General features: G+C 38.6%; 1 protein-coding gene across 1 annotated transcript; it reads right to left on the bottom strand.

Moving 5' to 3' along the window:
- Positions 1–9,834: 9,834 nt before the first annotated feature.
- Positions 9,835–15,061, bottom strand: LOC130904718 (cytochrome c oxidase assembly factor 3 homolog, mitochondrial). The gene is made up of 2 exons (XM_057817663.1): positions 14,872–15,061; positions 9,835–10,450 (listed from the first exon to the last, which is right to left on the bottom strand). Exons 1-2 carry the CDS (start codon positions 15,035–15,037, stop codon positions 10,344–10,346), a joined length of 273 nt encoding a protein of 90 aa, XP_057673646.1. The 5' UTR covers positions 15,038–15,061; the 3' UTR covers positions 9,835–10,343.
- Between the last annotated feature and the right edge of the window lie 3,480 nt (positions 15,062–18,541).

The raw sequence follows: 18,541 nt of genomic DNA, 5'->3' as shown, positions 1-18,541 counted from the left end.
CTGAACAGTCTTACAAACATATGGTCTAACTAATACTACCCCATATACTATACTATAATTCTAAGTGTAAACCGTAAGAGTAATACGTTTTACCATAAGCTGAGCCATGACTTAATATGTTACCAGGTAGATTAATTTCCTTCACTTTACATGCTTTTTCACAGTTTTTGGAACGAGCTAAGTTCTGCAGCTTTTACCACCTGCAGCACAAGCAAATTCCGGGAAAGCCCCGCTATGAGGCTAATTTCTCTTCCACATTAATGAAGCTATTCAATTTGGTAATTGGATTCATCCATTAAAATGCGTTAAAAATGATTTTACTGCTGCAGTGTGCATACGTGTGCACACACTCTCATTACGTCTGGTGGCCTTGGAGCCAAATGTTTTTACACAGCAAAAGATCAAGGGGGACAAGCAGAGAACCCGGTGGGATACCTGGTGGGTTTACTGCTTCCTCAGAAACCAGAAACACATACTGGGATTTTACTGTGTGTTCGTGTGAAGTCAGCAAGAGAGAGCAACAGATTACTGAAATTACTACATTACTAAAAATATTGCGATCTGTTTTCATTACTCACTCTCAATTCCTTGACCTAGTTTTCTAATTTTCCTCCCGTTCACTCAATCCGATTTTGATCGTCATGATATATATGCATCATCATGCTTGTGCTCAGCTACTAAAAAGCATCAGAGAACTCATAACTCAACCCCGCTGAAATCTTCAGAAAATACTGTAATTTGCCTCAAAAGTCACACAGAACTTGAAATTTGCACCATCTTCATTAATAATACTATTATTAATAATACATTTAATACTATAGTGCACCTTCGGTATAAGGGGTTGGACATTAACACTTGGAGCGGAGGCTGTTCTCCAAGTTTATTTGTGAGCGCTTCCCAAACCAACTTGACAAAATATGCACTGATTTTCCAGAGGAACAATTTTTTTTTTTTTCTTAAAGCGGAAATGTGAACTAATGTTGGCCAACCATGTTTTAGAATAATATCAATGGCTAAACAATTATAAGCATATTTTCATTATTTTTTTTAACGCAACCCTTCCAGATTCTTTGATTAACCCATAGCAATGCCCTTGACAACGAAAATGCTTTTCTTCGGCAATCTTCGGAAATTACATCACACCTGGAAGTGCGAGGGAAGTCCGCCATAGAACAGTATTGTTTGTTGCATTGCTTCTCGGTAAGATGCCACGGCGGTGTGTGGCGATGTTTTGTTCTCACTCAAACGAAAAGTTGTATGAGTGGCCAAAGGATAGCAGGGCACGTAAATGGACATCTTTCGTTCGCACGAAGCGAATTAATTTCACGCCATCATCGAGTAGTGTTCTCTGCTGCAAACACTTCGAAGATGCCTGCTTCCTTAACTTAACCGGTCTGCTTATGATCAAGGATTTGCCAAAATAAGTGTGATTTTTGGATTGATGACTGATGACTTTGTCAAAGCAGAGCTGCCAACTGTTGTGGAATGAACAGTATAAGCTAGCGACGTTAGCCGAAAGTTAACTCAAGGCAATCCCCGATCATAGTTGTTGTTGCGTTCGCTAGGTTAAGCGTGTTTAAATTGTGTGTCATCTACGATCTTTTCCGAAAGGGTTAGTCCACTGTCAATCGGGAAAGGGGTGTGGATGTGCATATAAGCGGGTCGGCGTCGCGGTAATTCACGGTCACGCTGCCGTAAGAGACACACACCGCCGGTGGGTTTGTGCACATTTATTTGTATTTGTATTATGTATTTCCACCTTCATGCTTCAAGCATTGCATTGCATTTGTACGGTTCGGCGTTTCTTTCACGGTGATCGCTTGATAGCCTTCTAGTTTGTGTTTTTCGTACGAGCCGCTGACAGGTGACAACAACAAGCATGTTGGTTTTAATGTCTAGCAGCCAATCAGCGAGCGTGCAGGTCACGCAGTGAATCATGGGAAATGTAGTCTCGGGACAACACTGAAGTGGTGCTTTGTAATCTGTTCGCTTGTGTGAAAAAACTACATTTCCTCACGCCATTAGACGCCACTTCCTGCCGAGAGCCCCGAGCTGTGTTCTGTGTGTACTGTTAGCTCCATGTGTTAATAAAGAAACAAAGTTTTCAGCACGTCATGTGTTCGATACATTTGTAAGCATAAAGCTCATAACAAGACACTATGCACGATCCGTTTAAGAGTAGTAGGAGGCGAGGAGGAGATCAGCGAGAAGCAAAACTTCGCGGTCGAATGTGGCGGCAGTCCGTTATTATTTTCTTTTCTTATTGTTGCCACAATAAAGTGGAGAAAGCCATCAACGACTCATCTCCTTCTTTCCCCCCAACGTTTTTATATTATTATTTTATATGCACAAGAGCTGCCGGATCTGCCAAAATGAACATGAAGTCTGGTAATTATTATTTTTTAACATGTCATCAGATAGACAAAAATATAAAATTATGTGCAAATGCCTACATCTTCAAATCATGAAAATAATAACAGCCTATATCTTATCAATCTTGTAATCTCGATGGGTCATGTATCCATTCCATGTCAGGTAGTCTAGGAACATTGTTTGCATCCTGATTAGCGTCTGGCTAATACATGTTAGGTCCAACATAAAATTCCAACCTCCTCTTCTTCCTCCAACTCTTCAAAAACTTGGATCTCCTCCCTTGCGCTCGATCTATCGCTTATATCGCTGTTTGAATCATTGTTTGAAGGGCTTTGTATGGCAGCCGTATGCATGGAGCTGCCATCGCTGTTCCCGGTGTGACGTATCACTTCCAGGTTCGTCCCCTTTCAGGCTCGAACTATTTTGTCAAATATACAACATATAAATAAATTTTTCATGCTTTATTTGTTGGCCAATGTTTAATTACTTTAATTGTGACCCTATTTGGCATGTGAAGAAATTCACATTTCTGCTTTGAGGGGGGGAAAAAAATCTGTGCTCAACTAGAGTGCTATATTTAAAGGGAATGACAGGATTCATTTCGATTGGAAAAGACTGATGATTTATGCAGACAGTCTTGCTCTTTTGTACATCTCAAGTTTGGTAGGTAGGTAGGTATGACAAATTGTATGGAAATGATTTAATTTGCTAGCATAATCCAGTTTAAATTTCCAAGACAACCACATAATTTTGACTCTTTTGTTGACGTGTTACACAATATTAGAGTTGCATCTTTTTTTGTTCTGGTACTTTGTGGAAATTGTGCATTCTTTCAGTCGATGCCAATGACATCAAGTGTTGTAATTATGAAGTAAGAAAGAATGAAAAAAACAACATGAATTCTGCTCATGTGTACCTGCAGCTCAAGTACCTGGTAATGCTGGCACCTATACCCTCCTAAATGCCTTTATGGAGGAGTTTTTAAAGGCCCCCCTCGAGCATTTTCCAGCATGACATCAGGGGGCCCCAAGTCACCTCTTCCTTTCCTTTCTTCTCTCCTTTTCATGCCCCCCTTTCTTTTGCTCTCAGCAATTTTTAAACAGTCTTTCCTTCCATATTAGAAGCTCAGAAAAGCCTATTAACGTACCGTAATCCCCTTCTCGTGGTGCCGAACATCTCTAAAACTGCTGGTTCCTGTTAGCACTTAGCCACGTTAGCAGGGGGCGTTATAGATGCAGGGGCAGAATTGCTTACATTGAGCCCTGCGCTGTTTTGAAGTTTTATGGAGGTCTTTTAAACGAGATGTCTGGGGATTTCCTTATAAAATGGTTAGGTTAAAGCTTTAATTTTCTAACATATTCATGGTGTAGCAATTTAATTTTGCTGTATGTATAAAAGCTATAGTACCAATGTGAGCCGATTAATGCTAATTATTATTCCACAAACCAATAGAAGGTGCAATAATAGTTATCTAAAGAAGTATTGGGATATATGTATAAAAATATTTATAATTGACTGATACTTTCATTTTGAATTTAAATACAGTAGTACAGTGATCACTTGCTACTTCGCGCTTCAAACCTCGCGCCCTCAGTCCATCGCGGATTTTTTTTTCAATTAAAAAAAAAAAAAAATACAGATTAGCTGTCCCTATCTGATCGCGTAGTCCCACTCTCCCTTCCTCCCTCCCTCTCCTTTTTTGGTAAGGCAGTGTGAGCACTGGAGAGGTCAATTGGTCACTGAGTGCCCTGGACAAAATCTTCTCGACAATGCTTTCAAGTCTGGATTTATGGAGGATAGCTAGGGAAAATGGCGGCCGCTGTGTCAGCCCAAACTCGAAGTTGAAGACATCGAGGATGTGTATCTTTTTGTTGCGCAGCTGGCTGCGATTCTTCTGCAGGGGCTTGGAGCCCACTTGATGGAAAGCCTATAGCGATCAGTGGAATTGGCCACTACTGCAGACAGCGCTATCGCTGGAGTGCACGCCAACCTCAGCAAGGTCTGTGATGACATATTACAGGTGAAGAATGAACCTAGTGGCATCCAACACTGCCAGAACCAGAATGGTAATGAAAATTACTATGGAGCTGCGCAACTTGGAGATGAATGTTTGTCGGAATGCAGCACGGAATGAAAACCGCGACGAGGATTAAATCGACGAAAGGGGGTGGTGGACACGGCCTGCCATCAGTCCTCAGCTATTCCCTATCTTCTGGATCGGTTCAACAGAATGAACTAACCTCTGAATTTTTTTTTTTTTTTTTTTAAACTTGTAATCACTACACAATCTGAAATGTCAAAAATTGTTATTCAATAATTTTTGCGTCCTATGGTATACTGGGGGCTGGATTCAATAAGCTTGGGCTTCTCCCGTCTGCCCTTTTCTTTTCGGGTTGAATTAAATGTAAACACTTATGAATGCTGTATGTTTGTTTGGATTTGTCATGCCTGAAAGGAACAAATAAAGAAAGAAGGAAAAAGAGGTAAACGATGATTGACAGACATTGAATGTTTGAAGTTGGGTTCTCTTGCAAGATCAAAGTGCCGCATGCGTCAGTCATCGTTTATCTTGCTAAACAGTTGCTTCTGCAACTCATTGTAAGTGAGCAGCTGAGCGGATTTGAGTGGACTCACTCAATGAAGCATTTAATAAAGCCAAGCATTTTTCTGCTTTATTGTTGTTTAAAAATAATTTCGGTGGGAAAGTAACATGTTTAAAACTCATATTTATTATATTTGAAGTGCTTAAAAACATTTATTAATATATGTATATATACATTTTTTTTTAATTATACTTTGGAACTGAAATATATATCTTTCATATGCTAAATCTGAATGAATACATCACACAAAAACTACTTTGTTGTTTTTCACTTATCACAGCAGGTTCTGGTCCCCATTAAACGCCAAAAACGAGGGACCACTGTATATACGGTAACAGTTAACAGATTAACAGAAAATATTCAACGTACTGTTTCGGAATTCTGCTCTTTTGATGCTTTAATTATGACTTCTTTAAGTGAATCATTAATATTTTAGCTTTTTAAATAAACGGGAACTAGAAGATAATTTTCTTTTTAAAAATGCCTTACAGCACATGTGTCAAATTTGCGTCCCATGGGGCCACCATGCCTGGCCCGTCACATCATTCTGTGTGGCTCGTGAAAGTAAATCCTAGGCATCGAGTTGATATATTGAAATACAAGTAAAATTCCTGTAGTCTTTAGTGCAAGGTTGAGGAGTAGGAAAGTGATTTTTCTAAAGGTCATTGTCTAAGTGTAGTGTTTTGTACTCTTGTTGCACTGAATTACGAATATTGCAATTAAACATTACAATTCTTCATGCCTTTATTTTGTGAGCTCCGGCAAAACATTCAAGGGGCTTGAGCTGTAAACATATCCAGTGGAAACCTCTCTTTTGAGAGGTCCTCAGCAAGTCAGAGTCAAGGCCTTGGATGATTTAATACTGATTCCTGCAGTCATTTGAGGGTGGAGCACAATTGAAGTAGGTGGGCTTTTTCATACTCTGAGGTGGTAATTGGTCGATACCAGCAAAGGCAAGATTCTATTGGCTGTTGTGGTGTTGGGTCACATTCAGAGCTACTGGAATTGTAGCTATGATGAGATCCACAGAGAGGATGAACATCCTAAGTCACATAAACTGCATGTACTGTACTACTTTTCTAGTTTCTTATAGCTAACCAGTCTTTGTAACTCTAATCCTCATTGTATATTTATCCTTAAACGATTTCTTAATGTCACTATGACATTGCAGATTTTTGAACGAGGAAGAGCAATGCTTAAAGTCCAAATAAGTCAGTTCTCTAAAGTGAAGCACGTTTCATAATTCTTTTACGGATTTAGTTTTTGAGGGATTTAGTTTTTGAGGGAGAACAAGGGAATGTTACAAACAGTTGTCTGACTACATATACCTAAGATTTCAAATCGACAACATTGCTATGCAGCAGTCCGGCCATCAAACCCAATTGAGCAGTTTGTATTGCTGTAAACAGGAACTAGAGCAGTTTGTTTGAAATGGTCTTTGCTAATGTGTTGGATCGCAACATTCGATAACGTGGCCTAATTTGGACAACAATCACAACTGCATCTTTGAAACACACAAATTGACTTAAGCTTAATTTGTATGGTAATAACACAGTCATTAACCCTATAGTTAAGAACAAAATGCTGTGAATTTGTTTCTTTTGGCACATTTAATTCCACAAAAAAATACTTTTTTCAACCTTCTGGACCACGCATCTATTTTTGGAGGCGAATACATGCAAGTCCATGTCTAATCTTTAAAGGAAACAATCGACCTAGCGGCCTCTGGTGGCCAAATTAAATAATGTCCGACGCCCAACCAGAACTCCCTTTCGCACACATAGACCCTGCAGCTCCTCCATTTCAATGACTAACTCATTTAAAGTGTTTGACTTAAAGAAATTTTATCTACTGAAATAAAAAGATATGATAAGACATTAAATAACAATTAGCAATCACTTTAAGGAAATATGTTGTGTCAGTTAGGAGTGAGGGAAGGGAAACTGATGGCAAGGCTGTGGACTAAACAAGGGGGTGTGGTTTATAATAGGGCGGTGTTAGGAAATTTAAATCAAGTTTAGTTGCCTGAAATATCCACTTCAAAACTGTAACGAAGCATTTGTAATATCTTATTTTCTATTACTTCATAAATGCAGACTGATGTTAGATATCATTGGTGTGAGCAGTGTGTGGATATCTTGAGTTTCCCCTTCAACTTTATCTTTTGATATGGCATTATAAGGCGGCAGGGCTCAGGAGTAGAGTACTGTAGTTGTTCCCCAATCCAGACGTTGTTGGTTCAATTCCCCCAGCCTGGTGACCATGTCAAAGTGTCCTTAAGCAAGATACTGAACCTGAATTAGTTGAGGAAATAAGTATCAAAGGTAGAAAAGTGCTTTAAAAGTGGATGCCCATTTACCGTTACAAAATAAGGATACAGATTTCAATATGGCTAGTTGTCTTTGTCCTGAAGATTGGATTTCTCAGGTCCACATAAACACAGACTGTATGTATTTTGGAAGTTGGATAGCACTAAAATAGCGCACTCTAGTGGAAACATGCTGGAAACCAGTTGGTTACACGTGTACGATCTCCAGATTTGGCCGTTTTGAGGTGCGGTTAAACCAGGAAAGACTGTGCGATTGGGCATTATGGGAGATTGTTAGTGAACAGAATACCACTGTTTGACTGACCATCAGAGGTGGGTAGAGTAGCCAAAAATATTACTCAATTAAGAGTAGCGTTACTTCAAAATAATATTACTGAAGTAAAAGTAGTAAAACAAGTACAAGCAGGGCTGTCAACAGACTTGCAAGAACCCAGGGTCAAGAGACCATTATGGCCCCGGCCCCACCCCACCCACCGGCTTGTCATGACAACATGCCCAGTGCTTTTAACGCTTTGCAAGCAATGACAGCGTAAATTTTCAAATTATTTAATTTGAGATGGACAGCTAAATTTAACAGACCATATTGTGATGTTACACAATATAAACAAACAATTTCCATGTATTGTCCCATGTAGGCTACAATACAATACAACTGAGAGTGCTATGCCTGCCTGCAAAGCAACAAAACAGTATAACTAAACATCCTGTGCCTGCCCCCTCCACATCCCTGGGGTTATCAAGCCCTTAAACAGTGATGCACCCAGATTTTTTGACTGCAAAGTAATTTATAACTAGGAGTGGGAACCTCAGGGCACCTCACGATACAATACGATTCGCGATACAAGGCTCTCGATAACAATTATCTCACGATACAGCGATTATCGATATATTGGTCAGAAATTGGATACATGATATTCTACGATACAACTGTTGAAACGAGAAAAGATTTCAAAATAGAAAAAATACTGTTTAAGTCATTTATTAAACAGTGACACCTTTTCTGTGCAACATTGCTGTAAAATATAAATCTACTGCAAATTGTGCACCTGCACATATAGAGGAAACAAACCACAACCACTGATATCGCTTGGAGAGATCATGATGAATGGCACCCTTAATTTCTTTAGTTTTAAATCTTTAAAAAAAAAAAAGAAAAGAAAAAAAAAAAGTGCTGTAGGTGTCAGCAGTTGAGCTTGGAGTGCGGCAATGATAAAATCGGTGGGTCTTTTCTTCGGATATGACCTTTGTTGCCTAAAGCGTTGGTTTGAGCACTTCCACTATCTGCTTCAGCATTTGAGATGTCAGACTTGCTCAGTCAGTCTTCCTCACCTTAAAAACAACAAAATAAAACAAAAAAATATCAGCTACTTCATAGCTTTTGCGTTGAAATCCTGATTTTTTTTTTGTGTGTGTTGGAAGTACTGAATTAAAAAATATATATATATGAATTGAATGTATAGAAATTAAAAATGCAATAATTACCTATTTTAATTATGTAGGCTACATTAATTATCATGCACATCACTTTATATATCTTGGAACCTATTCAAACCATTTTTATAGCTTACTGTATCAAAATGGCAGTAATAACAGTTTGTGTAGTAAACTAGATGGAAAGTGGTTCTCAAATAATATCAAATAAATCGGTGAATTCATGTGTGCTTGTTCGATATTCATTTTCATCCAGTTTAGGGTCCTGTTTTTTTTTTTAATATCATTCAACACCAAATGTCATCAAATTAATACATGTAAATTAAAAATCAATTACATTGCAAAACTCTTACCTCAAGTGATGAATGCGAAGCAGTGAAGAAATCCGGTGTGCACTTCGTCACCAGATCCAAGTGAACCTTATTTTTGCTAGACGACTTGTGCGCTTTACCTTCACCCCTACTCTTGAGCGCCCCTAGTGGACCGCCAAGGAATTGCTCAACAAACATTAAGCAGTTTACACCATCCATACTCCATTGTATGGCCAATATGTTAAATAAAAGTATCAATACTTGGCGGGAGAATATCAATAACCGATCGGGTTGCAAAATATCGCGATATATCACTGTATTGAGATACAGTCACACTCTTATTTATAACATCAGTGAAATCCAGTTTCGAGCAAGCTCACGCTCAATGAATAAATCTAATACAGTGGTACCTCTACATACCAAGTTAATTCGTTTCAGGACCTTGTTTGTAAGACCAAATGGTCGTATGTCGAGCTGGATTTTCCCAGAAGAATACATTATAGCCTACTGTATGAAAATAAAGAGGAAAAATGTAACAACTCTTTGTAGCCCAAAGTAGCAGAGTTACAGTAGCGTTTTTCCTCACAAATCTACTCATGAAAAAGTATAGTTTAGTAAAACTACTCTTAAACACATTTTTCAAAAGGTTACTCAAGTAAATGTAACAGAGTACATAGAACACGTTACTAACCACCTCTGCCAACTGTTTTGTGTATTTACCAGATCTATATATACACAACGCCTTGGCATTTATCTTAGCTTTATTTCATCTTACAGAATAGTCAAGCCAGGATTTCAAATGAGCATCTGTTAAATTGTTTTACCTGCATGAATAACAGTTTTAAATGAAAAATATTCTGCACTACAATATTTCCTTTAGTGCATAATGGTGTAAAAAATGTTTTATCACTTAATGTGGTAAAAAAAACTAATAGAAAATATGCTAAATCTTTTAATAGATACATATATTTTTATTACAATACTCACAGCATAGCATGTCAGATGTGTGACAATAACAATTTCACCAACTTAGAACAAAGTATTTGTTAGTGAATACCATTTCAAGGTAGCTTCTCCATTGATGTTCATAAGTGGTTTGTAAATTTATGATAGTAGAGCATTATAATGATAGGCTTGCTTGATGAGCGATATTGACAATGCAACCGCCAAATAATAAACAAGTGTCATGTGATAAAGCCAAACGGAGGCAGCCATCAAACAGCATCATCAACCACAAATTATGTCAGCATGTAGTTTTCAGTTGTACAAGAGCCCTGTGAGGCAGTAAGCTCTTGTTCAGGAGTTGGCACCAGTCCTCGGACCACTGATGATGTGGATCCTGGCTTCATCGTCTATTTCGTCCAGGATTCTCTCCTGCTTGACGGAGAGGATGGTGTAACCAACTGAAAAACTACAGTTAAAGGAAAGTGTAAAATATTGGAAAATTCTAGAGAACAGGTGCACCATACGTCGAATGTGAGTGACAGCAGATTGTGTCAGTCGATGAGGTATAAACAGGGGAAATAAACGACGATTACAACAAACTACAATACTGGTAGTCCGTCCACCCTTCCTTGCAATTGGATTGATATACAGTGAGGCAAATAAGGATTTAGTCAACCACTAATTGTGCAAGTTCTCCTACTTGAAAATATTAGAGAGGCCTGTAATTGTCAACATGGGTAAACCTCAACCATGAGAGACAATGTGAAAAAAAACCCAGAAAATCACATTGTTTGATTTTTAAAGAATTTATTTGCAAATCATGGTGGAAAATAAGTATTTGGTCAATACCAAAAGTTAATCTCAGTACTGTGTTATGTACCCTTTGTTGGCAATAACGGAGGCCAAACGTTTTCTGTAACTCTTCACATGCTTTTCACACACTGTTGCTGGTATTTTAGCCCATTCCTCCATGCAGATCTCCTCTAGAGCAGTGATATTTTGGGGCTGTCATTGGGCAACACGGACTTTCAACTCCCTCAACAGATTTTCTATGGGGCTTACATCTGGAGACTGGCTAGGCCACTCCAGGACATTGAAATGCTTCTTACGAAGCCACTCCTTTGTTGCCCTGGCTTTGTGTTTGGGATCATTGTCATGCTGAAAGACCCAGCCACGTCTCATCTTCAATGCCCTTGCTGTTGGAAGGAGATTTTCACTCAAAATCTCTCAATACATGGCCCCATTCATTCTTTCCTTTACACAGATCAGTCGTCCTGGTCCCTTTGCAGGAAAACAGCCCTAAAGCATGATGTTTACACCCCCAAGCTTCACAGTGGGTATGGTGTTCTTCGGATGCAATTCAGTACAGTGGTACCTCTACATACGATCGCTTCGACACACGAACTTTTCGACATCCGACGTAAAATTTGACTCGCCATTTGTTTCTACATCCGACGACATGCTCGAAATACGACGACAATGGCAGCACCGCAGACGAATGCACGGCGGATTTTCTTGTGTGACAAATCAACACAGGTTTCAGAAAAGGTTGGTACAGGTGGTGAAACAAGGAAAAAGTTGACGCTTACCTTCTAAATGAAGATGCAAATGACAGAAAAATATGAGCGTAGGGTGGGCATCCGTGAAATGGCTCAACAATACATCTCCACGGTCCTCCTCCGACCATCGTTTGCCAGTCTTTATAAGTTAAGCTGACAATTCTTAATGTGGTAACATCTCCAGAAAAATCGCCAGCTTCGCCACGTTTTCATCATTTCTTTCACAACTTATTCAACACAAAACGCCTGCTGTCTGCCGCAATTGACGATGTTCTCAAGAAAGCATTGAAAGCGAAAGTAAACTTTCACCCGCTCCCCTCCCTCTTTGTCACGTCAGCGCCGCGGTGCCTTCAGGTACAGAAAAAAACGTCCGCCTTATTAGAACCCGTTTCGTTACACTATTACAGGAATTATTATTATTAATATATTATTAATCCGATTTTTATTTATTATTTATTTGTTTTGCTATATGTAATTGCCATTTGTAATAGTACCAGCAGTATTTTTTAAGGATTTAGTGCAGGTCTTTGGGCTGTGGAACGAATTAATGGAATTATAATGTATTCCTATGGGGAAATCCTGCTCGACATACGACCATTTCGACTTACAAACAAGCTCCTGGAACGGATTAACTTCGTATGTAGAGGTACCACTGTATTCTTTCTCCTCCAAACACAAGAACCTGTGTTTCTACCAAAAAGTTCTATTTTGGTTTCATCTGACCATAACACATTCTCCCAGTCCTCTTCTGGATCATCCAAACGCTATCTAGCGAACCACAGACGGGCCTGGACGTGTACTGTCTTCAGCAGGGGGACACGTCTGGCAGTGCAGGATTTGAGTCCTTGGCGGCGCATTGTGTTACTGATAGTAGCCTTTGTTACTGTGGTCCCAGCTCTCTGTAGGTCATTCACTAGGTCCCCCTGTGTGGTTCTGGGATTTTTGCTCACCGTTCTTGTTATCATTTTGACGCCACGGGGTGAGATCTTGCATGGAGCCCCAGATCGAGGGACATTATCAGTGGTCTTGTATGTCTTCCATTTTCTAATAACTGCTCCCACAGTTGATTTCTTTACACCAAGCGTTTTACCTATTGCAGATTCAGTCTTCCCAGCATGGTGCAGGTCTATAATTTTGTCTCTGGTGTCCTTCGACAGCTCTTTGGTCTTGGTCATAGTGGAGTTTGGAGTGTGACTGACAGGTGTCTTTTATACCGATAATGAGTTAACACAGGGGCCATTAATACAGGTAACGAGTGGAGACTCGTTAGACCTCGTTAGAAGAAGTTAAACCTCTTTGACAGCCAGAAAACTTGCTTGTTTGTAGGTGACCAAATACTTTTTTTCCACTCTAATTTGGAAATAAATTCTTTAAAAATCAAACGATTCCCCCCCCCCCCCCCCCCCCCCCCCCCCACATTCTGTCTCTCATGGTTGAGGTTTACCCATGTTGACAATTACAGGCCTCTCTAATCTTTTCAAGTAGGAGAACTTGCACAATTGGGGGTTGACTAAATACTTATTTGCCCCAATGTATATTTAGACCAGTGGTTCTTAACTAGGGTTCGATCGAACCCGAGGGGTTCGGTGAAGGTTAAGAAAGAGCCCTATTTTGTACGCTGAGTAAATCTCTGCAAAGTGGTGTTTTGGACCAGGTTTAGGACTGGTTTTCCCTCAATTTACAGGCTTTATTCCATTTCTTTGAACTGCTCACCTTCTACCTAATTGGAGGAGGGATCAGTTTGCTCAGTGTCAGGTTGACTGGCACTTGATATGAGGAAGTATAACAGACCTACAGACAGCATGAACTGTGCAGATATATATATTTTTTAAATGCGTCATTTTACGCCATGAAAATGGTATGAGATGCAAGGATGCGACAATAAAATCTGAACGTAGACAATAGAACAAAAAAGGAACAGTGTGAAATTAAATGAGATTCATGTAATTTTCCAACATAAAAATCAGCAGCAAAAGGCTAAATTATTTGTACTAAATTTGAAATATGGAAGAAATTTGAACAGGAATTCACTTAGATGTTAGCTTTCTAGGTTTTGGATTTACAAAAAAAAAAAAAAAAAAAAAAATTATTATTTTTGAAATTCCGAAGGGTTCAGTGAATGCACCTGTGAAACTCGTGGGGTTCGGTACCTTTAGCAAGGTTAAGAACATACGGATAAACTAGTCACGCTGTAATTGGCTTTGATTGGCACGCGTGCACTCACATATACATTATTTGAGTCAAGGGCGTAGGTTTGCATAGGGACGGTAGGGACATAACACTATCAACTTTTCAGGACACTCAAATTGCCCCCACCAACTTTTAAGCAACCTTATTTGCATTATATAATAAGTTCAGTTATCTGGTAATTTCCCATATATTGTAAGAATAGAATTGACCACACCATTATTAAGTGAATTATTTTCATCATGTTCAGACTTATATTTACCCCTTTTCACTTGCCGAATGTGCCGGTCCATTTTTTCCCCTCAAACGCATGTTTGAATGGCTGATAACTTGCATTTATTTCGAATGTATTAATTTCTTTTCTACCTTATTTGTTTTATTTCCAGCCAATGCAGACATTTTCTCAGATAATTACAATAAAGGTAAAAATAAATTTCATTTTTTGTTAAGTTTGGCTGCGCTTGTGGACAAAAGCAGTATTTACCTGAAGGAAGGTTTCATTTTTATTTATTTTTGTTATACTCTAAGACATTTTTTCCAGTTATATCTAACCAATTTATTTAGACAGACAATGTTGAGTGGTCTTAAGACAAATGTTTATTATTTGCATTCCCAGATAGTTACGAGATTATGAACAAGTTTGTTATGTATGTTAATATAATTGATTAATATAATTTATTTAGTAATTTTTGAAAACAAAGGTTTGAATCGAACGGTGTATCACCTGAACCAATACACGTGAACATTAGTATAAGTCAATGCAGATTTATTTTGCATTGATCATTTAGTCTATCAATTAATTTTTACCCAATCTGTTTGGTCTTATTATTGTCCCGTCCCCAGCAAAAAGTGTACATGCAGCTGATGCTTTTATATCATCTCTACCAATGTTGCGACCAAACCTACATCCCTTGATTTGACTACAATTATATTAACTTACATGAATTCAATTTCTACAAATCAAATGTATTTATATATTTTAATAACTATTGCAATATCACATTTTCCAGTTTACATTTAAAACGTTTTTAAAGGTACGCTCTACAGATCTAGTGTATTTCTTAAGTACATTGCTCCTTTACATTTGGAGTTACATCACTCGGGCCTGAAGGGCAGCTCTTCCACAAGGATACACATCCCGACCACAAACGCGCCAATACACAAGCCGGTCACAAGGTTCCTGCTGCGGATCCGCGCTGCATACTTCTTCCAATAATCCAACTCTTGTCGGCGGCGAAGGAGCTGCGTCTCTGCCGCTGTTAATCTCTGTTTAGACTTTTCAGCGACTTTCTCCGCCATGGTTTGTTTGGGTGATGGCGCCTAACGATGACGCTATCGATTTCATGCATTATGATTGGCTGTTAGGGCAAGCATTGCCAAAGGAGCTGCGTCTCTGCGGCTGTTAATCTCTCGTTTTGACAACTTTTCCGCTTTTTCTTCTGTAATGGTTTGTTTGGGTATAAAATATTATTTAAAAATAAAAATAAATAAATGAATAAATAAATATAAAAAGATTTGTTTGGGTGATGGCGCTTAATAATGACGCTATCGATTTCATGCATTCTAATTGGCTGTTAAGACAAGCAAGGCCGATAGTAAAAATTTTTAAAAAGTTTTAGCGCTCCCTATCGATGTGAATTGCAAAGAATTACATTTGAGATTTTACTTATTTAATCATAAGAAGAAAAAAAAAGGTTATCTGGCCTTTGAAGTTGACCACACCTTACAGATACAACATTTATTGGATAATTTAAACTTTTTTAACAAATAAAAAACTGAGAAGTGAGGCGTGCAATATTATTCGGCCCCTTTACTTTCAGTGCAGCAAACTCACTCCAGAAGTTCAGTGAGGATCTCTGAATGATCCAATGTTGTCCTAAATGACCGATGATGATAAATAGAATCCACCTGTGTGTAATCAAGTCTCCGTATAAATGCACCTGCTTAGTGATAGTCTCAGGGTTCTGTTTAAAGTGCAGAGAGCATTATGAAAACCAAGGAACACACCAGGCAGGTCCGAGATACTGTTGTGGAGAAGTTTAAAGCCGGATTTGGATACTAAAAGATTTCCCAAGCTTTAAACATCTCAAGGAGCACTGTGCAAGCCATCATATTGAAATGGAAGGAGCATCAGACCACTGCAAATCTACCAAGACCCGGCCATCCTTCCAAACTTTCTTCTCAAACAAGGAGAAAACTGATCAGAGATGCAGCCAAGAAGCCCATGATCACTCTGGATGAACTGCAGAGATCTGCAGCTGAGGTGGGAGAGTCTGTCCATTGGACAACAATCAGTCGTACACTGCACAAATCTGGCCTTTATGGAAGAGTGGCAAGAAGAAAGCCATTTCTCAAAGATATCCATAAAAAGTCTCGTTTAAAGTTTGCCACAAGCCACCTGGGAGATACACCAAACATGTGGAAGAAGGTGCTCTGGTCAGATGAAACCAAAATTGAACTTTTTGGCCACAATGCAAAACGATATGTTTGGCGTAAAAGCAACACAGCTCATCACCCTGAACACACCATCCCCACTGTCAAACATGGTGGTGGCAGCATCATGGTTTGGGCCTGCTTTTCTTCAGCAGGGACAGGGAAGATGGTTAAAATTGACGGGAAGATGGATGCAGCCAAATAAAGGAACATTCTGGAAGAAAACCTGTTGGTATCAGCACAAGACCTGAGACTGGGACGGAGATTTATCTTCCAACAGGACAATGATCCAAAACATAAAGCCAAATCTACAATGGAATGGTTCAAAAATAAACGTATCCAGGTGTTAGAATGGCCAAGTCAAAGTCCAGACCTGAATCCAATCGAGAATCTGTGGAAAGAGCTGAAGACTGCTGTTCACAAACACTCTCCATCCTACCTCACTGAGCTCGAGCTGTTTTGCAAGGAAGAATGGGCAAGAATGTCAGTCTCTCGATGTGCAAAACTGATAGAAACATACCCAAAGCGACTTGCAGCTGTAATTGGAGCAAAAGGTGGCGCTACAAAGTATTAACGCAAGGGGGCCGAATAATATTGCACGCCCCACTTTTCAGTTTTTTATTTGTTAAAAAAGTTTAAATTATCCAATAAATTTTCTTCCACTTCACGATTGTGTCCCACTTGTTGTTGATTCTTGACAAAAAATTAAAATTTTATATCTTTATGTTTGAAGCCTGAAATGTGGCGAAAGGTTGCAAGGTTCAAGGGGGCCGAATACTTTTGCAAGGCACTGTATATATATATATATATATATATATATATATATATATATATATATACATACAGTACTGTGCAAAAGTTTTAGGCAGCACACCTGCCTAAAACTTTTGCACAGTACTGTATATATATTCATTCTCCATGCCGCTTTTTCCTCATGAGGGTCGCGGAGGTGCTGGAGCCTATCCCAGCTAACTCGGGGCAGTAGGCAGGGGACACCCTGAACTGGTTGCCAGCCAATTGCAGGGCACAAGGAGACATACAACCATTCACGCGCACACTCATACCTACGGACAATTTAGAGTGTTCAATCAGCCTACCATGCATGTTTTTGGGATGTGGGAGGAAACCGGAGTTCCCGGAGGAAACCCACGCAGGCACGGGGAGAACATGCAAACTCCACACAGGAAGGCCGAAGCCCGGGATTGAACCCTTGATCTTAGAACTGTGAGGCAGACGTGCTAACCACTCAGCCACCGTGCCGCCCTGTATATATATATTTTTTTAATTATTAAATTTATTAGGATCATGGAAGCTTCCACTTGGGATAAATATATAAGTATCAAATAATTGTTCTCCCCTACTGTATATATATATATATATATATATATATATATATATATATATATATATATATATATATATATATGTATACTGTATATACAGTGGGGCAAATGAGTATTTAGTCAACCACTAATTGTGCAAGTTCTCCCACTTGGTTGGCAAATCACTTTTCCCATGATTTGCAAATAAATTCTTCAAAAATCAAACAATGTGATTTTCTGTTTTTTTTCCCACATTCTGTCTCTCATGGTTGAGGTTTACCCATGTTGACAATTACAGGCCTCTATAATCTTTTCAAGTAGGAGAACTTGCACAATTGGTGGTTGACTAAATACTTATTTGCTCCACTGTATACTGGACTGTCTCAGAAAATTAGAATACACAATATTCTAATTTTTTGAGACAGTCCTGTGTATATATACAGGACTGTCTCAGGAAATTAGAATACACAATATTCTAATTTCCTGAGTCAGGAAATTAGAGTATTGTGTATTCTAATTTCCTGAGACAGTCCAGTATATCTTGTATATATGTAGTATCTAAATTTCTGAAATTTATAGTTTTTGCAGATAACACCAACATATTGTATAGTAGTGAAAATCAAAATGAACTGGTAACTATTGTTAATCAGGAATTAAGTGAATTAAAGAAGCGGATGGATATTAATTATCATTTAATTTAAATAAGACAAAAGTAATGATGCTTAGTAACCTTAAATATTGCACAAAATACAATTTTTAAGAGTTATTATAGATAGTAAATTATAATGGAAAGCCCACATCAGACACATCAAAACCAAAATCTCAAAAAGCCTCTCACTAATAAATAAAGTTAAATTATACCTTGATGGTAGTGCACTCTGCACCTTATACTGTTCCCCGGTGCTCTGATATCTTATATATTGTATTGAATTGTGGTGAAACAGTTATAAAGCTACCATTAATCCATTAGTCACATTGGAGAAACGAGCGGTACTTATTATACATAAAGTTGGATTTCTTGATCACACTTATCATCCATTTTCTCACT

Source organism: Corythoichthys intestinalis, chromosome 16 (assembly GCF_030265065.1).
Source record: "Corythoichthys intestinalis isolate RoL2023-P3 chromosome 16, ASM3026506v1, whole genome shotgun sequence".
NCBI classification, from domain to species: Eukaryota; Metazoa; Chordata; class Actinopteri; order Syngnathiformes; family Syngnathidae; genus Corythoichthys; species Corythoichthys intestinalis.
Note: the sequence above shows the minus strand (reverse complement) of the source record. Positions and strands in the feature narration are given on the sequence as shown.

Excerpts from the sequence above, each read along its gene's own strand:
- LOC130904718 (XM_057817663.1), bottom strand. The coding sequence starts at position 15,037 with ATGGCGGAGAAAGTCGCTGAAAAGTCTAAACAGAGATTAACAGCGGCA. Across the intron at positions 10,451-14,871 it reads CGCGTTTGTGGTCGGGATGT|TTGGTTACACCATCCTCTCC; the intron begins GTATCCTTGTGG and ends GTAGTTTTTCAG.